The 27,896-nt window shown below is 37.0% G+C and overlaps 1 protein-coding gene across 1 annotated transcript in view; it reads right to left on the bottom strand.

Moving 5' to 3' along the window:
• The window catches only part of COL25A1 (collagen type XXV alpha 1 chain), a 200,755-nt gene that overhangs the window by 133,866 nt on the left and 38,993 nt on the right, over positions 1 to 27,896 (bottom strand). The window contains exons 4-6 of the mRNA XM_017852381.1: positions 6,983 to 7,054; positions 6,146 to 6,253; positions 3,453 to 3,488 (exon numbers count right to left, since the gene is read on the bottom strand). Of these exons, the coding sequence (XP_017707870.1) occupies positions 3,453 to 3,488; positions 6,146 to 6,253; positions 6,983 to 7,054 (216 nt within the window). The remainder of the gene's footprint in view (positions 1 to 3,452; positions 3,489 to 6,145; positions 6,254 to 6,982; positions 7,055 to 27,896) is intronic.

The following is a 27,896-nucleotide window of genomic DNA, read 5'->3' as shown; positions in this document are numbered from 1 at the left end:
CCGGGGCCTGTCAGGGGGTGGGGGTTTGGGGGAGGGATAACATTATGAGAAATACCTAATGTAAATGATGAGTTGATGGGTGCAGCAAAACAACAGGCACATGTGTACCTATGGATCAAAGCTGCACATTGTGCACATGTACCCTAGAACTTAAAGTATAATAAAATAATAATAAAAGAGAGAGAGAAAAAAGAAAAATTTCCTCCTCATGGAAACTGCAGTTATATTTCTAGTATCCTCTTCTCTTTTTGGTATGAGTTAAAATATACAGGTGCTGTTCAAGTTAACAAATCATGATTTCTTTTAAAAGATAGATTTTAGATTGGAGAAATATTTCATGTTAAACAAACATAAAAGTAGAAATTCAGTTTGCTGAGGAGAAGAATTAGAGGATTACACAGATTTGCAGAAAGATTCTGAATAGAATTTCTTTAAACAGCAAAATTCCCTGGCACATTCAAAATATGTTGATTTAAGAAAATCTAATTTATACAAAACTTTACAGGAATACATCTGTTATATAAATCCACATTCACCTGTAATTTACTCTAGAGAGAACAATTGAGTGATAATAATAATAACATACTCATATAGTTCTTCATTATATGTTTTAAAGTGCTTTCCCCTAATTTATTGCATTGTCTTTGGCAACCTTTTAAGGTGGTCAGAGAGGGTATTATTATCCTTTCTTCACAGATGAGAAATTGAGAGGTTAAGTGACTTGCCCAAGGTCAGACGGACATTCATTCATTTACTGCTATCAGAATGATGTAGTTTTAATGGAGTAGTCAAGAAAATATGGTTCTTCCTCCTATTTTTTTAAACAAGCTGTGAAAGCCATTAAAACAGAGGTAGATGATCTCACAAATACAATGTTGAATGAAAGAAGCCAGACACAAAAGTGTACATACTGTAGGATTCGATTACTATAAAATTCAAATGTAGGCAAAACTAATGTATAGTGACAGAAGTCAGGGTGGAGGTTACCTCTGGGGTGGCAACTGGGGGTAAAGAAGGGTTTAAGACAATGTCCTCATTCTTGATCTGGTTTGCACATAGTTTGTTCACTTGGTGAAAATTCACTGGGATATACACTATAATTTGTCACTTTTCTTTATATACATTAAAGAAGTTTTCTCTTTGAAAGGAATCTTACATCTTTAAAACAGTAATTTTAAATGCCATTTAGATCACTTAATCGACATATCCTTGAAACATTTGTCATTTCCAGTAGGTTTCTTAAATGCATTTAAAAAATAAGAACATGCACTAAATTATAAGAGTTTAAAGAGTCAAGAAAAGTTTGTAGAAAAAAAAGCCCAGTACTGTTTCACCTGAGAAAGTTTTGATATGAAATGGGAACTGGAGCATGCTAAGATAATAATGCAAGTGATTTAAGATCAGGTCAAACATTTGTATTTAACTATGTCAAACTGGGAATGGTAAGCAAATGAGATTATATTGTTATTCACACAGTATATCCTGGAGAGCATAGGTAATATGTAAGAGAGAATTCCTTGAGTGGAAGATGATAATTTAAAAAAATATATCCATTTTATTTCAGAACATTGTATATTAGGATGCTGTGTTAGGTATCAGGGAAAAAAGCCAATGCCAGCGATAAAAATCTGAGTAGTCTGTGCACACCTGGAGACAAACAAAGGCTCCTGAGAAGCCCACATAGCTTTTGATATAAGAATATATAGGAAGAATGTGTTTTCACCATTTTCCAGGACAAAAATTACATGTGCCTTCAGTTGCTTAAATTAATTTCAAAATGTATATTGTAGTTCTCCCAGAATTCCTCATACTCTGTAACTCCATACCACTGAGAGCTAATGCTGCACTTGTATGCAGTTACCACTGATGACAAAGGTTTTAAATTTTACATATAGACTCTTTTTCATTCCTTCCACTTTTTTCTTTTTCAAACAAAAACCATTATAGCACCAAAGATTATCTGTATCGGGCACGGTGGCTCACGCCTGTAATCCCAGCACTTTGGGAGTCCGAGGTAGGTGGATCACAAGGTCAGGAGATCAGGACCATCCTGGCCAACATGGTGAAACCCCATCTCTACTAAAAATACAAAAATTAGCCAGGCATGCACATGCCTGTAGTCCCAGCTGCTCAGGAAGCTGAGGCAGGAGAATCACTTGAACCCGGGACGCAGAGGTTGCAGTGAGCCAAGATCATGCCACTGCACCTAGTCTGGGCAACAGAGCAAGACTCCATCTCAAAAAAAATAAATATAAAATAAAATTGTATCTTGATATTACAGGTCAGGAACAGAGAATTTCCAGGCAGTGGATGAGATCTGGACCCAGGATGCTTTCATTTCACCAGGGATCCTGCAAAGGCAGCTGTACCTACAGCTGACTTCCCAGGAGAGCTGCTGAATGCATCTCAAGTCCAAAGAAGCCTTGTTGATTCCTGACTCTATGCGTTAGTTTCACTAGGATCTACCTGTTTTTTAAATATATATATATGTAGAAACAGGGTCTCACTGTGTTACCCAGGCTGGTCTCAATCTCCTGGGCTCAAGTGATCCTCCCCTCCCTGGCCTCCCAAAGTGCTGAGTTTCCAGGTATGAACCCCCGTGCCCAGCCTAACATTATGCAGGATGGACAGTGTCAAGCTGATTGTGGTCACCTGTCAGCAACCCAGCAATCTCTGGGCCCACTCCTTCAGTATCCAGGATGAGTGTGAGCCCTCTTCTGGCATTCGGGTTATTAGAGAATTACCCTGTGCTTCCCAACAGTGTTCACATCGTAACAGATTAGAGCGGCAGTTCAGGAGACAGAGAGGAGGGGACAGGAAGAGGTAGGTTGAAGGAATTCTACTCTTCCCGAGTCACCAACCTAACCAAACATCTTTTCTACCAGCAAAAGATAAACAAATCATGGGGAACTGGGACCTGTGTGTCTATGAGTAAGTCCATGTAGAATCATTTCAGGACCTTTTTTGTTTGTTTGTTTGTTTGTTTTTAAATGACAGAGAACCAAAAGGCACAGAGGTTTTTCTCTGGATAGAGATGTTCAACGGTAGAAAAACTCTGAATCACTGTGCAAAGTTTCCTGTGCGAATTCATTTAGTCAGACCTGATCCCTTTGAAAATGGGATTTCCATTTCTATTTAAGCTAATAGGCATGCCCCTAAATTTAATCTCTCTTACAGCAGAGTCACTTAATTAATTCTCTCCTTTGGCCTGCAGCATCTCTGTCACTCCCCACACCTGGAATCTCTTTCTTTTTCTCCTGCATCAGCAATGTAGATACGTAGTCTTATGACCCTTAGCATGTAGTAGATAGGCCATATTACTTTTAACTTTTACTAACTTTCACTTTTTAATTATAGTCTGTCATATGACAGATACATTTGTCACACATAATCTTGACCATAGTTTTAAACAACCTGGCTTAGTATAGAAAAAGATAAATTGAGATACTTGCCATCAAGCCTTGTTCTCCTGGTTTTCCTGGTTCACCCTTAAAAAAGAATAGTGATAATTTTAGTAATGCTGTAAGTATTTTTAAAAAACCCTTCAATCATTTTTTTTCTTTGACTGGGGCATGTAAATGTCAAGTATATTTCTTCAGGTTAAATAGAGGAACGTAGCACATTAAAAGAGAGCTAATTTCCCTTCTACAGATAAACTTTACAAATTTAGGGTTTAATAAAATTAGTCTAGATTATCATGTCTTCTTTAGGATGACATAAAGATAATGACATGGTGTCTTTATGAGAACTCAGAACTTTCATACATAGGACAGAGAGAAAATTGCTCTTAGTACAGGTGTTTAATAAAACGAGCAGAGACTGATGTTAAACTTTGGTATTCCTGGATTAATGATGGCTGAAGTAACATGTTTTATTAAATTTGATACAGAAAATTACACTATATCATGACATTATCATTTTCTTATATTCAGATTGATATAGAATTATCATATTTTATTGTCATAATGACAGTCATTGGCTAAAAATATTTTTTGTCTTAAAATGCCAATAAATATAGATATTGCTGGTCTTTCAAAATAAGTATTTCACAGTTTAGTTTTATAGTCTTTTTCTAGCAAGGTATGATGACACATGCCTGTAATCTCAACTATTTGGGAGGCTAAGGCAGGAGGACTTCTTGAGTTCAGGTCTTTGAGGCTATAGTGTGCTATGATGGCATCTGTGAATAGCCATTGCACTACAGCTTGGGCAACACAGCAAAGACCTCACTGCACACAAAAAAATCTTTTTTTACTTTGGGAGGCCGAGGTGGGTGGATCACCTGTGGTCAGGAAATCGAGATCATCCTGGCTAACATGGTGAAACCCCGTCTCTACTAAAAATACAAAAAAATTAGCCAGGCGTGGTGGCAGGCACCTGTAGTCCCAGCTACTCAGGAGGCTGAGGCAGGAGAATCACTTGAACCCGGGAGGCAGAGGTTGCAGTGAGCGCAGATCACGGCACTGCACTCCAACCTGGATGACAGAGCGAGACTCCATATCAAAAAAAAAAAAAAAAAAAAAAAAAAAAATCTTTCTCTAGCAGTCATCATAGTATACATAAACAAACTCTGAGACCATATATAGTTCAAGTTATATTTTTGAAAATTTTAAAACAAGTTAATTTGTCCTATGTGTAGAAAGCTCCATTTCTTACTTACACGAATAAACTATATTTGTTTAAAGAATGATATAATTTTGGATTATGTGGTTTGTCACACCTTTAATTTTATTTTTTAAAAGTAATTTATATCTTGAATTTGAGTATAGTATATAATGCTCAATGATCTGACTAATGTACCATCAAAATGGTTTTAACTACTTTTTGAAGAGACACCCATTGTATTTCTGTTGGCAACCAGCAATCAATGGGAGAGCTTTAAATATCTCTAAAGCTGTGGATCTCTCTGCCTTTTGGAATATCATCATGAGAAAAAGCAAGGCATTAGAAGGCAGCTATAGAATTCAACCACTGTCTTTCGAGGTTGAGTGAAAGCAGTCCTAACAACTGGCAAATCATCTGTTGAAAAACAGTTACGTATTTTATATCAACAAATTCACAGCAGCTTTCAGAAAAGGACACGGGCTTACGAGGCTGTCTCAGAAGTTTTAAAGTATGCTATATTCTTATAAAGAGTCATTATTTCTAAAAATGCATAAATATATGCATATAAAAATGAAAGAAAATATACCAAAACATTAATAAGTATTGTAAATATTTATTTTTTGGTTTTATTTTCAAAATTTTCTGCTTTGTGGATAAATATTTTCATTATTATTATGTACCACAAAATACTATGAAAATAATTTGTTAAATAAATACACTTGATAATAATTTAATCCAGTAATAAACCTTAATTTCTAGACCTAAAGTCATAAAATAAATCTAAAATTTTTGACCTTTTCCATATATTTCTTTTAATTGCTGGGTTGCCTCTGAAGCCAAACCATTTATCTTCTGTGTTTTACTACTATATCATTGACACTTGACCAATCTTTGTAGCCAAGTATTGAGATTACTTTTAAATTATTTCTATGAATAAGCCTTACATACAAAAGACAAATGATATTTAAACCATACCCACTGATGTTTTAACCATTCATTTTATGGTTATTAGCAATTTTGGGGGTTCAAGTTATTTATAAGGGAATAAATATTAGAACATTTTACTTCTACTTTCCATAAAGAGTATAGGACTTTATTGGTCTGCTATTGAACCTTTGGAAAATGTTATTAGCCTCCTACTTAGTTTTTCAGACTAATCTCCCATTTAAACCAAAGGCCCCGGTGCACACAATGGCAGTCAGGTTGCACCTGGGATTGGGCAACTCCGATCACAGACTTCTTGAGGCTTACCTCAAAAACAGTTTAGTGGCTGCCTCCAGGTGTCTCTTGTGGTTTGCTTGGATCCCCAGTGGATTAAGTGGTAAAGAGGAATGCAGCTGGGAGCGCCCTACACTGCTTGGGGACTTTCCCATCATCTCACTTCCCTCAACCTACTCCACTCATCATCCTATTTCCCTCAACCCACTCCACTCACTTGACCCCCTGACCTGATGCCCCTCACCACCCTGCTCCACCCTAGTTCTCAGCCTTTAACACGAAACAAAACGTGTGAGAATAAGTGATCCAAAAAGCGACTCACGGGTACTCCTGGCATTCCACGGGGGCCATCTTTCCCTGTGTCCCCAGGTGGCCCTCTTGGGCCTGGAGGGCCGGGGGGTCCTGGAGGCCCTGCCTGTCCTTGGTCACCCTGTGATGGAGAAAGGAACAGACCAGCAATAACCATGAAAGAGAAAGACTCAGGTCTTCTTTTCAGCACCTTAAATTTGCATTATCTGATCCACATTTACACTATGAAAAGAACCAGAACAACCACAAATATAAGGCCTGTAGGCAATTTGCCTCCCAGCAGGGAGCAAATAAATATTCATGCTGGGTGACTGAGTAGATGCTATTAAAATCAAAGCAGCTCAGGAACCAGCACTTCCATTCTTTGAAATAGTGTATATGTTACCACTATAGTCAGAGCTGGTATAAAACGTGTGAATTACTTTATCCGTAACACTGCATCAGTTACATTCACCTCATTTAATAAAATGGCTGCCTTTATAGTTAGACAAATGTGTTTACTTTTTCATACCCTATAAAATTAAGCATATGAGGCTCCCATCATATTGCATAATAATTTATAAATTACCAAAGCTAGAGAGCTTAGAAACTGGATCTGTTAGTAGCTACAATTTAAAATTTTTTAATTAAGACAAAATTAGATAGGCTTTTAGTATCTTTTTTGGTACTTGTATCTAACATTTCAAACAAATGCAGCTGACTAAACGTAATTTTGTTTGAGGATATTTCCAAATAAATACCCACCCACCGCCCACACCCCACCCATAAGAGATAAACGGTAAAGCAATAGGTATACAGAGCAACAACCGATGTAAAGAAGAAATCAGACTTCAGCAAGAATAAGCACTACCTTAATCAGGCGGCGTTTAATGAGCTGCTGATCAGCAGAGAGAAACCCATGATTGATTTTAGGAAACACCATCTGATCAGTCAGGTGAGGTCAAAGGTTGAAGTTCAGAGATGAGAGAGTTGAAGAATAGACATCAGAAGGCCCCAAGAAAGAAATAAAGATATACACATTAGACTTATAATGATTATAAACAAAATAGAACTGGCACTTATGTCTAACGTTAGACCCACTGACTCTTCTTGAAAGAAATATCACCCTGAAATGCGATGCCGAGACCAGATCTTCAGTAGTAATGAACATTTTTTGTGCTTCATCATTTCACTGTGGACGTTGGATCTTTTTAATGTAGTTTATTCCCAGAAGCAGGTAAGCAGGTGCACCCCTGCATTCTTCACTCTGAGCAGAAAGTCTAGAGACAAAATGCCAGTTCCATTTCCATCAGACTTGTCAACCAGCATAATGTGACGTGAACTCGACTGCCATTTTATTGACACCCGAAGTCCAGAGAGAGTACTTAGGATTATTTAATTGACTGGAAAAATATTACAGAGCATTAGAATGCATACAAATTAAGCCATCAAGGCATGCCATGGTTCTAGATTGCTATGCCCACCTCTCTTCACAGTACCTGTTTGACGTCAATATCCTCCTCTCAAGTATGCTCAGGGTACACCCTCTTAATAGACATTTGACCTCAATGATGCAAGTGGGGTCTCAAGTGCCCAATAACTTGACATATATGATGAGAGGAAGCCAACGGGCTCGGTAAGCCAATTGAATGGTTCCTGCTCACGCTTATGCTGATTGCATTTCTGACTACACAGGCATGAGTAACAACCACAAACCTTGACGGTGAGGATCTGATTACTGTGCAGGGCAGCAACTGTGGGGAAGCCTGGCAGGCCCTATGGACATAGCACAGCACCAAAACAACACGACATAAAATGTCACACAGACATTTCACTGGGGGACAAACAAAACAAACACATACCTAGTGCCTCCCTTCCCTGGCTTTAAGTCTTGTCTCGTCTGACACACCATAAACAAAATTAGACACATGAGGCCCCAAAATAAACCTTTTTTTTTTTTTGAGATGAAGTCTCACCTGTTGCTCAGGCTGGAGTGCAGTGGCCTGATCTAGGCTCACTGCAACCTCCACCTCCCGAGTTCAAGCAATTCTCCTGCCTCAGCCTCCCTAGTGCTGGGATCACAGGCGTGTGCCACGATGCCCAGCTAAGTTTTGTATTTTTAGTAGAGACAGGGTTTCACCATGTTGGCCAGGCTGGTCTCCAACTCCTGACCTCAAGTGGTCCACCCACCTCGGCCTCCCAAAGTGCTAGGATTACAGGCATGAGCCACCATGTCCAGACTTTTTTTTTTTTTTCCTTTTTTTGAGACAGAGTCTTGCTCTGTCACCTAGGCTGGAGTGCACTGGCACATCTCAGCTCACTGAAACCTCTGTCCCAGGGTTCAAGTGATTCTCTGTCTCAGCCTGTCCAGTAGTTGGGATTACAGGCATGTGCCACCACGCCCAGATAATTTTTGTAGTTGTAGTAGAGACTGGATTTCACCATGTTGGCCAGGCTGGTCTCAAACTCCTGACCTCAAGTGATCTGACCGCCTCGGCCTCCCAAAGTGCTGGGATTACAGGCATAAACCATCATGCCTAGTCAAACCAATAATTTCCTAAAGCATGGAATGGGGAAACTAAGAGCTCATAGTCATTGAGCCTGGGGCAGGTACAATGGGATCTGTGTCTACATGGTGTAAAGAGTTTGCTACATGGAGCATTTCTGGAATCTTACAAAATTACAATCTCTTAATTACAAAATGTTAGTACAAAATGGAGATAACTATAGACACTGTTATGAAAACCACACTGTAATTTCCCTCCATTGACATTCTGTTTACAACTCAGGATATACAATACGTGTATTAATTCTTTTTTGGACAACAACAGGGAACAAAATTTTGCCATCAGATCATACTTATTCCCCAGAATAAACACAGTACACCTCACAAAATACAGTCTTGCCACCCACATATCAAAATTTCTCTCTCCAATCATATGATGAATCTCAGAACTCTCCTGTTTCAGGAATTCATGCAAAGGTGGTGGATGAAAATCTGTCTCTTATAACATGTGTATTTCATGTCAGGGGGATTTATGGTCACACTCTGCAGTAATCACTTGTCACATAACTTTTCTGAAAGAACTTGACAGTTCACACAACCCCTTAATGCAGAAAAGCGGTTTTGAATTCCTTGAGAACACGGAGAGATGTATTAGAGACTCGTTCTTCAATAACTTGTACTAACTCCTCCTCACAGGCATTATCAATTGGTTAAGTCTGAGAGAGAAATTTTGCCTTTGTTCTATTTCTTTTCTAAGAACATGTGAAACTAAAGCCTTTTATTCCTTTTTTTCCAAAACACACACACACACACACACACACACACACACACACACACACACACACACAACATGTTTACCATACAAATAAAATAAACAACAACCACAGCAATACATGGCCTGGGCTCTCTCTCTTTCCACCCAAATTTATCTTGCAGATATTTTTAGGAAAGCCCAGGAAATTTCTACATTTTTAGTTTTATTAGTTTTGTGAAGATTTCACCCCCCATATCCCTCACATCAGAGAAATGTTTTTCATTTTAAGAAAGGCAGAAACATTAGTTTGTAGTCTGAAGACACTTCTTCAGCTCTAATGCCTTTGATTCTCAGTCTTCAGGACTACAACTTCTCAGGAAGCAAAACAGAGAAAATCTTATCTTCTGCCAAGTCCGTTCTGATAAGGCTATTAAGTGGCTCCCTAGTTTTGAGGTGACCTATGTCCTCTTTTTCTTCTCTCTAAATACAAGTCCTTTAAATATAGATTCTGCATAAATTCAGAAATGCTACAAGTTGGAAAACAGATGTATACAATTTGCTTTTGTTTTACTACGGAATATGAGTTTAAAATGTTATTAGATGGTAATGTGCCAGCATCTTTCCATCTGTGACTCATTAGCCCTATATTACACAGTCAGAATTTTATATATAAAGCTCATATTTATGTAACAAAGAACAAAAACAGATACAAACAAGAAGTCTATGAGGGATCAGAATCTTGATTAGTGGCGATAAATCATAACGTCACTTGAAACAGAATTATCTAACAAAATAATTTTAAATTAAAAACCTTTTAGCAGCACACATGGTAGGCCTTACAAATATTTTGAAATTTGAATGTATAAATAAGTCACTTCTTATACTCATGTCTGAGCATGACCAGCTTTCTATTTGATCATATTTTCAAAATACTCACACACACTCAAAAAGCCTTAAGTTGTATAATTCCTTAGTTTGGGTTCCAATTTTAATGAGATCTAAAGAGAGAAGTGGATAGTTAATTCTCACCTCAGAAAGATCTTTTTCCTCAAACAGAATAATCTCTATTTGAGGAAGCTGATTTATATTCCTTAATCATCTTGACTGTGAAAATGCTACCTATTATGTGTTTAGAGCTACATTTTAAAGATTTCATTTGCATGCTAGGCAAAATAATTTTTCAGGAGTTTACGTGTAGCAAAGTAAAAAGGGGACATGGGGACGGATTCTCTTACATGCTAACAGAAATCCCATGATTTGGGCTGCAATGTCCTAGGACCCTGTGCTTTTCAAACTGGGGTAAAAGTAACCCTGAGAGTATATGCTGGTGTCCTAGAGAGTGTTTCAAAGCAATAACAAATATGGTCCATCCTCCTAAAAAGTCTATTCAATTAATGGCAAATACATTTAAACATTATTATGTAAAGCAAACATTGATATATTATAGGGTTATAGCATTCAAAATTGAACATGTTTTAAAAATTTTCACCATTTGATGGTGGTAAAAAAAATCCCATTTCACAGGGGCTGCCTCCAGATCCTAGGTAGACACTGACTCTACTTCTTGTGTGAGTTCTTTGGAGGGTTGGTTTCTAAAGCACAGGTGTTGACACCTATCCTCAGTACAGGTGTTGATACCTCATGGCTTTGTGTGGCCACACCTACTAGGCTTCTCTAGCCGCTCATACAGAGGATACAATTTTTATTAACTATACCACTTTTTCCCACAGTATCATTAGTCATATCCTTTCTAAACAAATAAAATGGACATACTTTACTTGGTTTTGTATCTCAGAAAGTTTGCCTGGTACACAGATGGTTTGAGTGCATGTGGAAAAACAAATGTCTCCAGAAAAATATGGAGAAAAAATCCAGGAATACGCTGAATATTGAAATAATTTTTGTTATTGTTGTTGTTTTTTGAGATGGAGTCTGGCTCTGTCGCCCAGACTTGAGCACAGTGGCGTGATCTCAGCTCACTGCAACCTCCGCATCCTGAGTTCAAGCAATTCTCCTGCCTCAGCCCCCTCAGTAGCTGGGACTACAGGCATGAGCCACCATGCCCAGCTATTTTTCTGTATTTTTAGTAGAGATGGGGTTTCACCATGTTGGCCAGGCTGGCCTCAAACTCCTGACCTCAAGTGATCCGCCCACCTCAGCCTCCCATAGTGCTGGGATTACAGGCATGAGCCACTGCACCTGGCCTGAAATAATTTGTACACATTTTCACCCCCAAATACTTTGAATTATTAAGAAATCAGATGAATAGAGCTGTAAAATTATCATATATAACTCATTTTTTTCCCTCCTGAGAGCATAAAGCCTCAGACAGCTTCATGAATCTTCACGACATTCTATGAAGTAGGCAACCATCTCACAATCAGTATTTTGACATCGTGACAGGAAAGGCTATATCTCCCCCTTCATTACCAACTAGAAGAAACAATGCAAGCCTACCCCAAAGGGATATTGAACAAACAAATAATTCATAAGAAATGCTTCTAACTACTTAGAGCCCATACATTCAAGGTGTTACTGTCATTTTTACTGTGTACTCAGTAATAATGAGTATTATAAGATTACAAATAGTGAGAAAATTTTGTGCTTTCTCAAAAGTATTCAGTAAGGCAATGACAGAGCCAGAAATTCAATCCAGGTCTTCTGATTCTAAACTTTGTCATTATGCAATTTATGTGTTTATAATTTTCTTCTACCTGCTTTACAGTTTAAATATTAGAAAGCTTAAAAATTGATTAACATTCAACAATATTTAGAAAGCGTTTGTTGAGCACCTTCTGTGCAACATTCACTATGCCACACTCTGGGGATTGAATGCTGAGCAAGATCCCATGCTCACAGGGTTTACCATCTAGTGGAGAAATAGAAATAAGCTGGCAGTTATCATACAGAGTGATAAGTATTATGGTGGAGAAGTGGGGGGGGGGGGCTGCAAAGAAAATAAAATGTGCACTAGACACATGTTTCAGGAGCCATGGAAGACCTCCCAAGTCAGGTGAAGCAGAGGCTGGAGGTTGGTATAGGAAGAGTAAAACTGAAGATAGATCATTTAGGAAGGTATTACAATAGTCTAGCTGTGAGATTGTGTCTTAGAACTAGAGGAAGGACAAATCAATTGTTTCAATTGTTATTAAGGAAGTTGAATTTGTAGGACTTGTAACTTGGTTGAGAATATAAGGGTAAATGAGGAGCAGAGAATGGTCCTAGGTCTCTAGCTTGGACAATGGAAGGATAGTAGAGGGAACACAAGGAAAAGGCTTTCTGGGGTACGCAGGTAGTTATGAATGATGAATTCAGCTATAGATTCGCTGAATTTGAGATGTCTATGGACAGCCAAGGGGTAGCAGTTGGACATGCATATAAAACAGAAGAAAGGTGAGAAATGACTGGGCACGGTGGCTCATGCCTATAATCCCAGCACTTTGGGAGGCTGAGGCAGGCAGATCATGAGGAGTTCGATACCAGCCTGGCCAACATGGTGAAACCCTGTCTCTACTAAAAATACAAAAATTGGCCGGGCGCGGTGGCTCAAGCCTGTAATCCCAGCACTTTGAAGAACGGGCCGGATCACGAGGTCAGGAGATCGAGACCATCCCGGCTAACACGCGTGAAACCCCGTCTCCCTACTAAAAAATACCAAAAAACTAGCTGGGCGAGGGTGGCAGGCGCACTGTAGTCCCAGCTACTCCCGGAGGCTGAAGGCAGGAGAATCACTTGAACCCGGGAGGCGGAGCTTGCAAGTGAGCTGAGATCCGGCAGCCACTGCACTCCAGCCCGGGCGACACAGCGAGACTCCGTCTCAAAAAAAATACAAAAATTAGCTTGGCATGGTGGCAGGTGTCTGTAATCTTGGGCAGGTACTTGGGAGGCTGAGGCAGGAGCATCATTTGAACCTGGGAGGCAGAGGTTGCAGTGAGCCGAGATTGCGCCTTTGCACCCCAACCTGGGCAACAACAGCAAAACTCCATCTCAAAAAAAAAAAAAAAAAAAAAAAAAAAAAAAAAAAAAAAAATTAAATAAATAAAAAAGAAAGAAAGGTGAGAATTATGAGCCACAGGGATATGCGAAGTCACTTCGGGAGGTTGTAGAGAGGGCAGACCTAGGAAAGAACCCTTCAAAAGACAGGTTTAAGAGATGAGCAGAGAAAGAGGCAACCACAAAGAAGATGAAAAGGAGTGGCTATAGAAGCAGGAGGAATGGTAATTCTCCTTACAAAAGTTCTAGTCAGGCAAATGACTCAAAATGATAGATTCACATACTTTACTTTGCTGTTTATTGCATCATCAATAATGCTGCCTAAATCACATAAATGACTCATAATAAGAACAGGTTAACAATGGCCAGTGTCACTGACAATGGCTGATCATTGATCAGCACAAGGGAGTGTACCTGAGGTTGTAGGGCTATGGATGAAAAGATAATTATTTTACTTATAAAGAGTCAAAGGGCCCCAATAGCAAGTCATATTGAAAGAAAAAATATGCATTATGCTGAGAAATGAAATCTCCAAGTTTCTCCATAATGTAAATACTATCATGATTCTGTTTGCCCAAAATACATCATGCATTACAACACGACCATTACAGTGGGCATGTGTGCAGCATAAATAGAGATAAATACTCCTCAAAGCTGATAAAATAATTTCTATCTAAGAGAGACCAGATGGGGAAACACTATAATAGGATACAAAAATATTTAGGTAAAAGAATTGCTTCAGTTTAGCAGAAACTGTTAGAAGGCTAAATTAAGAAAGAAAAGAATTTAAGAGAAGGAAATTTGCAACTAGATCATTCCATATTGCAGTAGATGGTATAATTTATCTGTCTGAATAGAAAAATCATCTATATAAAGCTAAACAGCTAAAGGAATTTTTGAACAATCATGCAATATGAGAATTGGAGCCTGTGGAAATCAGAAGTTATAACTGATGGTAAAAGATTGCCTCATGGTAGTATTAATTATGGGAAGAATTAGCCTTCTGTAGTTGAATATAATATTTTCAACTGGCTCAAAAAACTACTATTTTTCTATTTTATTGATACTCTAAATTCTATTCTACTACATTTTCTTGTAAATTTTAACCCTAGTCACTCCAGGAATTATCTCTTTATGTCTATAAATGGTAAGTGTAAATTTTACAAGTTATTTGAATATAATATTTTCAACTGGTTCAAAAAGTTACTATTTTTTTATAGACACTCTAAATTCCATTTTACTATGTTTTATCATAAATATTAACCCTAGTCAGTCCAGGAATTATCTTTTTATATGTCAATGATAAGTGTAATTTTACAAGTCATTTGGAAGAGAAAGAAAAAATGCAATCTCTGTATTGACAAATGTCATTAAATACTGTAGCTACTAAAATGCTAAGTAAGAGAAGACAGCCTGCAAAAGATCTATGAATAAGAAGACAGCAGATAAACTTCAACACTGGCAAGTGCAAATATTAAGAAAAGTGCCTGGAATACTCATATAGTGCCGAAGGCTCTACTTGTTGTATATGATCTATTAGGGGATTCCAGGGCTTGTTGTAAAGTGCTCCCTAATGACATACAGCTAAGAAAGGCCAAGAGAAGATGAGACCCCATGAAAAGAGGTAGAATTCCGGAAGAAGGATTTTCCTGGTCTGAGTGAACCAGAGAAGTATAGACACAGGATGTAGGGAAGAAAAATAAAGCAGCCTTGAAGTCTGGGAAGATGAACAAAAATAAAACTGTATTGATTTTATTTATATACACTCTGCTAGAAATGGATCAGAGCTATTCTCTACAAATAAACATCAAGAGAGCAGTCCGGTCTTAGGGTTTCTTAATAATAATTAAAATAATAAATAATGATAATGGTGATGATGGTATTAATAGTGGTTAAGGCTTATATGATACTTTCTTTGCATGAGGTATTCTTCTAAGAATTTTATAAATATTAACTCTTTTAATCCTCACACCAACTACTTGACAGATGAGGAATTTGAGACACGAAGAGGTGAGGGGTCTTGCCCATCCAACTGTAAATGGCAGAGCCAAGAGTCACCCCCTGGCCACCTGCTCCAGTGTCAACCATCTTAACCAGCATATTTTCCATAAATTTTCTTTTCTTTTTTTTTTTTTTGAGACTGAGTCTCACTCTGTTGCCCAGGCTGGAGTGCAGTGGCACAATCTCGGCTCACTGAAACCTCCGCCTCCTGGGTCCAAGCGATTCTCCTGCCTCAGCCTCTCAAGTAGCTGGGACTACAGGCATGCAGCACCACATGCCCAGCTAATTTTTTTTGCATTTTTAGTAGAGAAGGGTTTCACCATGTTGACTAGGATGGTCTCAATCTCTTCACCTCGTGATCCACCCACCTTGGCCTCTCAAAGTGTTGGGATTACAGGCATGAGTCACCGTGTCCATCCCCATATCTTCCATAAATTTTTCATAGTCTCTGAATTTCATTTTCACTTATTCATTTATTCAATAAGAATTTAACACAATCGCACAATGACCAAGGCAATATTTGGACATTGGGATTAGAGCTGTAAACAAGATAGACCTTATACCAGGCCTTATGGAGCTTAGAATGTATGAAGGCAGGTAGACACAAAACAAGCAACTTCACATGTGGCTGGGATCTCTTTTGCTAACATTTATCCATGCTCTTTTTCTCTTGTATTTTTTCATTTCCTCCCCACTCCTGCATCAAGCTCTTAGATGACCCTTTGCTTAGGGCCTCAGAGGAGGCATAAGGAGGCAGAGTGCAAGACGTAACTTGTCTACCAACCTTTCTAGAAATGAAAAATACCTAGAAAGACACTCCCCCAAACTAGAAGGGAGGAAAGAGATCTGTAGTCTCTGAGAGCAGAGAGGGACCTAAGCTCTGCTTCCCAGCAGCACTTCCAGGACAGCAACACCACAAAGAAATGGCCATGTGGCATGTCAGACAGACATGTGTGAGCAGCCTTGCAAAGGATGCCCCTGCCTGAAGGACTGCACAGAAGTAGCAGAAAGATTCCCATGCCCCATAGGTGGAGTCGTGACACACTAGGAGACCCTTGTGGCTAGCCACTCTCAAAGGGCAACAATACTTTTCCTTCCTGATACTTCCGCCTAGATGAACACTGGAAAAAAATAGAAAATATATTTTCCTTTTCTAAAGACATACTGAATCAACACTTGGTATATAGAGATTAGGTTCTATTTTAGGAACTCCCCCTGGAGATGTAGACTCTGTTCTTCAATTTGGGCAAGGTCAAGATAAGGGCAATGGCAAAGGGTTGTAAGGATTCCTGTGGGAGGTCAGATTGATGAGAACAAGAGGGATGAACTAAAGCATGCATTCCTTCGTGTGACAAAGGTCTCTGGAATACATGCTATACGCCAAGTACAGTGAAAGAAGCTGCAGGGGTTCAAATGTAATGGGGGAGAAGGAATTGTCATATGAATGTCAATCCACATGGAAAATGTGTTAAATTAGTGCTCTGGTTAGAGCAGCAGGCAGTACTTAAGCTTATTCTGTCTGAGGACTGGAGTAAGACTCCCATAAAGGTAGAAATTAAGACATGTGAAGATGATTAGGATCCTGGTATTGCAGTGAAGTGTGGACTGGAGGCCTCTGGAGGAAGGTATTCCAGTCTGTAGCACAGTGAACAAAGGAGAAGGTACACTCAGGAAATTCTGGTAAGGTGAGTTTGGCTGTGGTGAAGCACACACATTTTAGATAAATGCCTGGAAAAATTGATAGGGCACAGATGTGGGAGGTCTTAAAAGAAGCTTCAAGACGGAAGTAGTGGAAAGCCATGAAGGTTTTTATACAACCAAGGTGCCATGCCATGTGAGTACGAGGAAGACAATTCTGACACAAGTAAAGAACAGATTAAAAACCAAGATACGGTTCATGATCCTTCATCTGCAGTTCTAAAATCCAAAGCCCCTGAAAATAAATATTTTTTCTTTTTTCAATTTTTTTTCTCCTGTCTCCCCCCCCCCCCCCCCCCCGTGTCTCACTCTGTTGCAGAGGCTGGAGTACAGTGATGCAATCTCAGCTCACTGCAAANCTGGAGTACAGTGATGCAATCTCAGCTCACTGCAAACTCTGCCTCCCAGGTTCAAGTGATTCTCCTGCCTCAGCCTCCCAAATAGGTGGCACTATAGGCACCCACCACCATGCCCAGCTAATTTTTGTATTTTTAGTAGAGATGGGATTTCACAATGTTGGCCAGGCTGGTCTCAAACTCCTGATCTCAGGTGATCCACACACCTTGGCTTCTTAAAGTGTTGGGATTACAGGCGTGAGCTACCGTGCCCAGCCAAAATATTTTTTCTTAAGTTTTAAAGTTTTTCCTGTTTTCAGGAAACTTATGTGATGGAAAAAACTTACTTGAACAGATGTAAGGCTATTTGTGGTCATTAATAATCCTTCTAAGTGTGAATATGCATATGTTTCACTGTAGAATTTGATGGTTTGATTACAGGGTGTCTCAGGCCCCTAAGGGTTTCAGACAATATGCATAGCATGAACTAAATTAACTTTCTAATTCCTAAAAACCCTAAGTTCTGAAACACGTTTGACTAACAAGAGTTTTAAGAAGGGATTGTGAGCCTAGTTCAAAATTAATGACAAAGAGCTCTTTAGCAGAACCAACGATTATAGAAAGAGTGATAAGTTTTGAATTTAAGGAAATGAATGTGGGTTTGAACAATAAAATGTATTAATTATAGACAAGTCTAAAAAATGCCCTGTCTCAATATATGGCAATCTGCATTACATATTATAATTTATACCAGTTTGTAGTAATTAAAAATAAATCTACTTTTATGATTTCAGTGTTATATATTAATGAGAACTAGTATGATCAATTATCTGGTATACATCTTTTAATTAATTGCCTTAATGAATAAATAAGCACATTTATAATTAGCACCTCTTTTGCAAATAAGCAAAAAAAACTGTGAAAATTTTGTCTTTTTATGAAATGAAAAAAAATTCTCCAGCAGTCCTGTTTAGAACATCAACTTGATTGTCAATCACTGCATAAAATCTACTTAAACCTCCCTGTGAAAACAAAATGGCGCAAAAGCAGGCTTGAATTCAGCCCCATCTGAATTTCATGCAATATGCCTTTGAAATACAAATTTTGAATTATGGAGCTCAGATTATAGTTTTTTAATTCTCAAAAACTCTTCCAAGATGGTGCAGTATAAAAATAGCATGCAATACAATAATATTTTGGAACTACATTTCTATAAAACCTAGGCTGCTCTTCAATTGAGGTTGCCAGGTCAAGGACTCATCTCAACTTGAGTATATTTCATCCATTTTCTGAAAGGGAACAGTCTACATCTGGGAGAGGAGGCACAGCATGGATCAGGAAAGAAGATCAGTAGCTGACAGGGCATCTGACACTAAAGGGAAAACAGGCATTTCTCCAGTAGTCTGTGAGAAAACCTCAACTTTTTTTTGGATGTTTCATGCTGGGAGAGAAAGCATAAGTGTCCTGCCATTCTCTGGATACTCTATTTAGTACTCCGATTTAATGAGTATTTGCTAAACATCCTTGTTTGATACTAGATTGAGTTGACTCTAAAATTCCTTGGGCATGCACCCTGAATGGTAGCCTCTTTTCTACTCATGGAAGAAGTAGATGGCTATAATGGATGGAAAATCATCCTGTACTTCCTTGTATACCTCTGAAGTTCAACATCCACCCTAAATAAGGTTTAGCCCACAGTAAATGCCTGACAGCCCTCTGGGATAACTGAACTCTTCAGAAAGATAATGGAGTGCTTGGAACAGTAGAGCAGAGAGTAACGTTACTTGCAGTGGTACTCTTCTAGGTAACTTTCTCTACTAGTTCATCTGGTCCTGTTCTCCAACATCCTCCTTTAGTTCAAATCCTAATTTTGTAGTGTTTTCTCAGGGTCTGCTCAATTATACAACAGTAAAATAGAGTCTGTTGCTTGAGAGCATCCCTGAACTCTGCATGTTTCCCAAAGAGGCTAAAATATTTATTGCAATTTAGGACATGTTTGAACATCCTGTAATTATTTTTGTATTTGATGTCACTTGTACATATGGAGTAAATTGAAATGACTATAAGAATTGGCAGATAATGTAAATAAAGAAGCAGGTTGAAGACAAAAGGAAGTGGGGAGACTTCGCTGAATAGAAGAGTGATGCTGGGGCTGAAAGGAAACAATAACTAATCCCTTGATTTTTGCCACAGATAAAAGCAGACCTAGTGCAGCTACATCTTCACCTGCTTCATGAGAAACCAAAAATGAAAGTCTTTTTTTAAGAAAAAAATAAATGCTTCAGATTTTAATGTTTGCTAACAATTGAAATTTTGTTTACACATTTTATATTCCAAATGAAAATACATTTGATAGTAGGATTTGTCTCACAGATCACCAGTTAAAGATCTCTGATTTAGTGTTTTTGAATGGTGAAATACAAACAAAACAACTGTAGGACTTTGCCTCATAGCACGCTTAGCCCAACCGATAGAACTTTATTTTGTTGCATTAGCATTTGAAGAAACGGTTACTGGTTCTTATTGTATCAATTACACATTTTAATTCACAGCACTGATTCTTAAATCATAGAAATGTCAAAATATGATTGTTATACACTATCTCTAGCAGGAATAAGAACAGAACAAGGTATAATTCCTTTTTGAAAAGGACGTACCTACATCCCATAGTGATTAATTCATCTGGGAGGAGTCCCATGATTTGCTGTTAATGAAAGGGGCTGTTGTAATCTACATGAGAATTATGGTTTCTCTGGGATTGTCAAAACCGAATTTCCTGACTTCTATGAAATTAAATCTAAACTTTAGAATGACATAAATATTGAAAAATCATAAAATAAACTTTCTACTTTTTGGTTTTAATTTCCTAGTGGTTGATAATGTTATTTAATGAAATGCAGTACATTTTTTATATTAAGTAGTGTATCACATGCTATCATGTTTATTTAATTCTTAAAAGTGATATTTATTTGGACATATAATTTACTTGAAATAACTACACTGATAATATTCATATTTAACCTCAAAAGTCTTTTATACTTCCAAATTTCAAGTACTTTTATGCTTCCAAATTTAGATAATAATAAGGCAGACAAAAATGTCAAGAGTAAAGATTAGATTGTCTTTGTTACTGAAAATGAGGGCTCAAAATATGCCTTAGGTGCAATTTTGAATAGGAACAATTCTTTCTTTATTTAAATGCACTTAATATTCCATTTATCAAAGAAAATTGTCCATATATAATAGAAAAAAGATTTTATCTTTTTATGGTTACATGAATTAATTCAAAATGTAACGTGGTCTTTCAACTTAGTAAATTTTAAATGATACATATGCATTATTTGCTATTAAATAAAAGAGAAAAAAAGGGAATGACAATGCTCTCGGTTTGAATACATAACTAATCCAGACCAAGGAAAAAATTTTCCCTGATGTTTTAAAATATCTAAAAGCAATAGCCCAATTTACAAAATACAGACGTATGTTATAAATCTTTTTTTTTTAATGGGTCTTCGATTTCAGTATCCATAGGAACAAAGTTTACGTTTTAAAAACCAGGTGGCATCTGGGATACCCAGATAAGTGACCAGTTCTACCACCTCATTAGCTACAAGTTTTATGACTCACATATGTGGTTAAAAAATTGCAAGATGTATGTCTGTCATGTCATTAATGAAATTGAATTGCTTATTTTCACATAAGGGACTGTCAATCATTCTCCTTGGGTGATATGGGATTTTGGCAAGTAAGAAACATGAAAGAGAGGAAGAAGAAGTTACTATTTTATAGCTCTGGGATGAAGCTTCGTAACATTATAAAGAGTTGAGATTAAGCTTCATAAACTTTAACCGCGAAATTGTCCATGCTTTTTGACTTGCGAAATGTTGGGGAAGATAATGTCGGAAAAGTGGCACAAAACAAATTTGACTAAGAAAAAAAAAGATTTTTCAAGGGAAATGCGAGTCAACTTTTGTACAAGGCATAATTATCCAATTTGTGAATTACTAAGGGCCTTAATTCACAAATTGCAGAGTGGACTTCCCTTCCCCTCTCCTATTCTTTGTAGGATTTCCTTCTTTATGAATATCTTAATTACAAATAAGGAAAGAAATAAAAAAGGAAGTGAAAGTCAATCCAAGGATTAACACAGAAGAGTAGCATGGAACATTATGATCTGTGTCAGAAGCACTTAGGCTCCATAAAGACTGGGAGGAATTTCTAAGGGCAACAAAAAGAGCATATTCTGTTAGATGCAGACAGAGAAGGATAATAAAATAATAGATCTATTTTTTTCAGTCAACTGAGAATAAAATGTGAATAGTTGATAGAAGAAAGCAGTAGCAACCAGTTCCTATTTAGCTTCTAATTCTCTGTCAAACAGAAAAAAATATAGTTGTTTGAATTAAACATTGCCACAAATACTGGTGTATTAAATGCCAAGGAAAGTGAAGAGATTACTAATGAAAACTTTGCAAATATAAATGTGTTTTAGCCCGAATAAATAGTTTTCAAAATACTGAGCATTTGCCAAAAAAATTACTCAACCATTCACATCACTTTTTCGGGAACTGTGAAAAGTGCAAGAAGCAATATAAGAGAGAAAAAGGTAGCTCTGTGAAGTATAGACAGATTGCTAAAATTTGTATTGACCTAAGTAAAGATGAGAATATATTATTAAAAGGATTGTTGGTGAAAATTTGTAACAGAATACTAACTTTATTTCCTTTTTAAAAGGGTTATTAGTAGGTGGATGCACATATGTAACTGGATTTCAGCAAGGGGTATGCCGAGGTTTCCTGTATTATCCTTAGATTCTATATTGAGAAATCTGAACTGAAAATCAATGAAAATATTTATAACTGGATTTATAACTGGTTGAACAATCTACACAGATAATAATGCTTAACCAGTCACACAGTTCAGGACCTCCAGACTGATCCATTCAATATATATTTTTTTGTTTTGTTTTTTTGAGACAGAATTTTGCTCTTTTCTCCCAGGCTGCAGTGCAATGGTGCAATCTTGGCTCACTGCAACCTCTGCCTCCCAGGTTCAAGCAATTCTCCTGCCTCAGCCTCCCAAGTACCTGGGATTACAGATGCGTGCCACCGCGCCCAGCAAATTTTTATATTTTTAGTAGAGATGGGGTTTTACCATGTTGGCCAGGCTGGTCTGAAACTCCTGACCTCAGGTGATTCACCTGCTTCGGTCTCCGAAAGTGCTGGGATTACAGGCATGAGCCACTGTGCCCAGCCTCAATATATGTATTAATGAATCAGTCTTCTCAAACTTTGGGTGTGGGAATGATTTTTGTCTCTACATGAATATTTCTATATCTATATCTCAAATATCCAGGAAATGGGAGAGAAGAAGAGGTATAATGTTTGTTGGGTTGCAAATCAGAATCCAGAGGGGACCTCAACAGGATGGAATGATGAGAGTGGTATACTAATAACATGGATAAAAGAAAGTAATGGTGTGTGAATCCAATAAACTAGTTATGTAAATACACAATTGAGGAGCTAAGAATAACAGTAAAAAAAAATATTTTAGAATTTAAGTTGATAAATTTATACATTAATATATGATATGGCTGCCAGTGTTGTTTCAAGCTCATCTAATTCCAGACTGTATTAACATAAACAGACACATACAGAGGTAGGTTTTATCCCAAACACATTTATCCAGGTGTGCCTGGATAAATGTGTTTGCTTTCTACACATTATCCTTTAAGGAGGACATAGGAACATGTATAGAGAACCATGAGAGTAAGAGGGCACAAACTGTTCACACGAGGAATGGATGAAGAAGATGGGGTTGGAGCAGGAGAAGATGAGATGGGACATGAGAGGTATTTTAAATAGGCTGAAAACTGAAGGGAGAGCACAGAGTAGAACCACCACCACCACAGGGTGTATTCAGTTTCAGCTGGGCCATCACTGCCAAAGAATGTAACCAATATGGAAGAGCTTTAAGGTTCATTTCACCCATGAGCTTCAGTGTTTNCTTTCTACTTTTTGGTTTTAATTTCCTAGTGGTTGATAATGTTATTTAATGAAATGCAGTACATTTTTTATATTAAGTAGTGTATCACATGCTATCATGTTTATTTAATTCTTAAAAGTGATATTTATTTGGACATATAATTTACTTGAAATAACTACACTGATAATATTCATATTTAACCTCAAAAGTCTTTTATACTTCCAAATTTCAAGTACTTTTATGCTTCCAAATTTAGATAATAATAAGGCAGACAAAAATGTCAAGAGTAAAGATTAGATTGTCTTTGTTACTGAAAATGAGGGCTCAAAATATGCCTTAGGTGCAATTTTGAATAGGAACAATTCTTTCTTTATTTAAATGCACTTAATATTCCATTTATCAAAGAAAATTGTCCATATATAATAGAAAAAAGATTTTATCTTTTATGGTTACATGAATTAATTCAAAATGTAACGTGGTCTTTCAACTTAGTAAATTTTAAATGATACATATGCATTATTTGCTATTAAATAAAAGAGAAAAAAAGGGAATGACAATGCTCTCGGTTTGAATACATAACTAATCCAGACCAAGGAAAAAATTTTCCCTGATGTTTTAAAATATCTAAAAGCAATAGCCCAATTTACAAAATACAGACGTATGTTATAAATCTTTTTTTTTTAATGGGTCTTCGATTTCAGTATCCATAGGAACAAAGTTTACGTTTTAAAACCAGGTGGCATCTGGGATACCCAGATAAGTGACCAGTTCTACCACCTCATTAGCTACAAGTTTTATGACTCACATATGTGGTTAAAAAATTGCAAGATGTATGTCTGTCATGTCATTAATGAAATTGAATTGCTTATTTTCACATAAGGGACTGTCAATCATTCTCCTTGGGTGATATGGGATTTTGGCAAGTAAGAAACATGAAAGAGAGGAAGAAGAAGTTACTATTTTATAGCTCTGGGATGAAGCTTCGTAACATTATAAAGAGTTGAGATTAAGCTTCATAAACTTTAACCGCGAAATTGTCCATGCTTTTGACTTGCGAAATGTTGGGGAAGATAATGTCGGAAAAGTGGCACAAAACAAATTTGACTAAGAAAAAAAAAGATTTTCAAGGGAAATGCGAGTCAACTTTTGTACAAGGCATAATTATCCAATTTGTGAATTACTAAGGGCCTTAATTCACAAATTGCAGAGTGGACTTCCCTTCCCCTCTCCTATTCTTTGTAGGATTTCCTTCTTTATGAATATCTTAATTACAAATAAGGAAAGAAATAAAAAAGGAAGTGAAAGTCAATCCAAGGATTAACACAGAAGAGTAGCATGGAACATTATGATCTGTGTCAGAAGCACTTAGGCTCCATAAAGACTGGGAGGAATTTCTAAGGGCAACAAAAGAGCATATTCTGTTAGATGCAGACAGAGAAGGATAATAAAATAATAGATCTATTTTTTTCAGTCAACTGAGAATAAAATGTGAATAGTTGATAGAAGAAAGCAGTAGCAACCAGTTCCTATTTAGCTTCTAATTCTCTGTCAAACAGAAAAAAATATAGTTGTTTGAATTAAACATTGCCACAAATACTGGTGTATTAAATGCCAAGGAAAGTGAAGAGATTACTAATGAAAACTTTGCAAATATAAATGTGTTTTAGCCCGAATAAATAGTTTTCAAAATACTGAGCATTTGCCAAAAAAATTACTCAACCATTCACATCACTTTTCGGGAACTGTGAAAAGTGCAAGAAGCAATATAAGAGAGAAAAGGTAGCTCTGTGAAGTATAGACAGATTGCTAAAATTTGTATTGACCTAAGTAAAGATGAGAATATATTATTAAAAGGATTGTTGGTGAAAATTTGTAACAGAATACTAACTTTATTTCCTTTTAAAAGGGTTATTAGTAGGTGGATGCACATATGTAACTGGATTTCAGCAAGGGGTATGCCGAGGTTTCCTGTATTATCCTTAGATTCTATATTGAGAAATCTGAACTGAAAATCAATGAAAATATTTATAACTGGATTTATAACTGGTTGAACAATCTACACAGATAATAATGCTTAACCAGTCACACAGTTCAGGACCTCCAGACTGATCCATTCAATATATATTTTTTTGTTTTGTTTTTTTGAGACAGAATTTTGCTCTTTTCTCCCAGGCTGCAGTGCAATGGTGCAATCTTGGCTCACTGCAACCTCTGCCTCCCAGGTTCAAGCAATTCTCCTGCCTCAGCCTCCCAAGTACCTGGGATTACAGATGCGTGCCACCGCGCCCAGCAAATTTTATATTTTAGTAGAGATGGGGTTTTACCATGTTGGCCAGGCTGGTCTGAAACTCCTGACCTCAGGTGATTCACCTGCTTCGGTCTCCGAAAGTGCTGGGATTACAGGCATGAGCCACTGTGCCCAGCCTCAATATATGTATTAATGAATCAGTCTTCTCAAACTTTGGGTGTGGGAATGATTTTGTCTCTACATGAATATTTCTATATCTATATCTCAAATATCCAGGAAATGGGAGAGAAGAAGAGGTATAATGTTTGTTGGGTTGCAAATCAGAATCCAGAGGGGACCTCAACAGGATGGAATGATGAGAGTGGTATACTAATAACATGGATAAAAGAAAGTAATGGTGTGTGAATCCAATAAACTAGTTATGTAAATACACAATTGAGGAGCTAAGAATAACAGTAAAAAAAAATATTTTAGAATTTAAGTTGATAAATTTATACATTAATATATGATATGGCTGCCAGTGTTGTTTCAAGCTCATCTAATTCCAGACTGTATTAACATAAACAGACACATACAGAGGTAGGTTTTATCCCAAACACATTTATCCAGGTGTGCCTGGATAAATGTGTTTGCTTTCTACACATTATCCTTTAAGGAGGACATAGGAACATGTATAGAGAACCATGAGAGTAAGAGGGCACAAACTGTTCACACGAGGAATGGATGAAGAAGATGGGGTTGGAGCAGGAGAAGATGAGATGGGACATGAGAGGTATTTTAAATAGGCTGAAAACTGAAGGGAGAGCACAGAGTAGAACCACCACCACCACAGGGTGTATTCAGTTTCAGCTGGGCCATCACTGCCAAAGAATGTAACCAATATGGAAGAGCTTTAAGGTTCATTTCACCCATGAGCTTCAGTGTTTCTATAAACCACTGAAGGACAGTCATGTTTAAGAATAATTAGTTCAGAATACAGGACTGAAACTAAATGTATAGGAAGTAGAGAATGATAGATGTTGATTCAAAAGAAGGAACAATAAATATTTGTTGAATGAATGATTGAATTACTTTGCAATGTTAGAACTGTCTATGATTAGAATAGTCTGCTTTTTAAAAGAGTGAGTTCCTTGTTACTGAAGATGTTTGAATAAAACTCAGCTTAGGACACCCTATAGAAGTTTCTAGGCAATTAGCTGGCAGGGCCAATTGCCTAAATGGGTGACATGGGTTTATTTTACTGTTATAAGAAAAAGTCTGATGAGGCAGCAAGTGAATTTCTCTTATCCATATTATCTTCCGCCTCCTCCTCACTCTTTTAAAATAGGACAACTATCATTTATCTAGAAAGTCTTTCTGGCACTGCCAAACCATTTTAATTCTAATAAAAGCAAAATGTGACCTCCTATATACCCAATAGTTTAAAACACTATAAGAAAAAAAAATTCAGATGCATTCAACTCTTTCCAATAAAAGGAAATACAATCTACCATATAGGATTCTATTTATGTTATCGTTTTTATTTTTTAAACTTTGGACCATCTCATTAAATTCTATATTTATTGCAGTCAGATAAATTAACTTTGAATTTATTTTTATATCAAGGTGGACACAAAGAAAAAAGAATTGAATAATACTGACCCAAATTAGTTCTTCCTCTTAAGATTTGTCAATACAACCATAAAGGGCAACTCCAAACAATTCATGATCTTGTTCTTCATTGATGCCTCAACAGGGCAATTTTGTTAGAAATACTTACAAGGGAAAATGTTCCATTAACCCAACTGCACAAACAAAACCCAGAAAGTACATATAATAACTTAAAACATGGGTGTTTAGAGAAGTATACGGACTAGTATTATAAATGAAATTATTTGGGTCCAACAACGAAAACATATGCAACTAAATACAATATGATTCTAAATATCTATGAATTTTGGCTATGACCTATATAAGATATCTAAGCTAGATCGTCTTAGGTAATAAACCAACATTAAAAAAAAAAAAAAAAACTCTAGGAAATTCTGAAATTTAGAGTCCCATTTTTCCTTAAAGGAGTGATTCTGAAATTCTCCCCCTCAAAGTCTCCTATGTTTCTAATTTTAAACATACGCAATTAAAAGACTAAAATTCATCTTTTTAACATTATTTACATGTTACTTAATGACAGTTATTCTATCTACAACCGTGCTAACTTTCTAAAAATTCTGTTATTCTATAATTTATATTTTAAACAAAAAATCTTGCAGATAACATAAATTCTGT

This window comes from Rhinopithecus bieti, unplaced genomic scaffold, assembly GCF_001698545.2.
Source record: "Rhinopithecus bieti isolate Rb0 unplaced genomic scaffold, ASM169854v2 scaffold_35077, whole genome shotgun sequence".
In the NCBI taxonomy this organism is placed as follows: Eukaryota; Metazoa; Chordata; class Mammalia; order Primates; family Cercopithecidae; genus Rhinopithecus; species Rhinopithecus bieti.
This window is presented reverse-complemented; position numbering and strand designations above follow the sequence as displayed.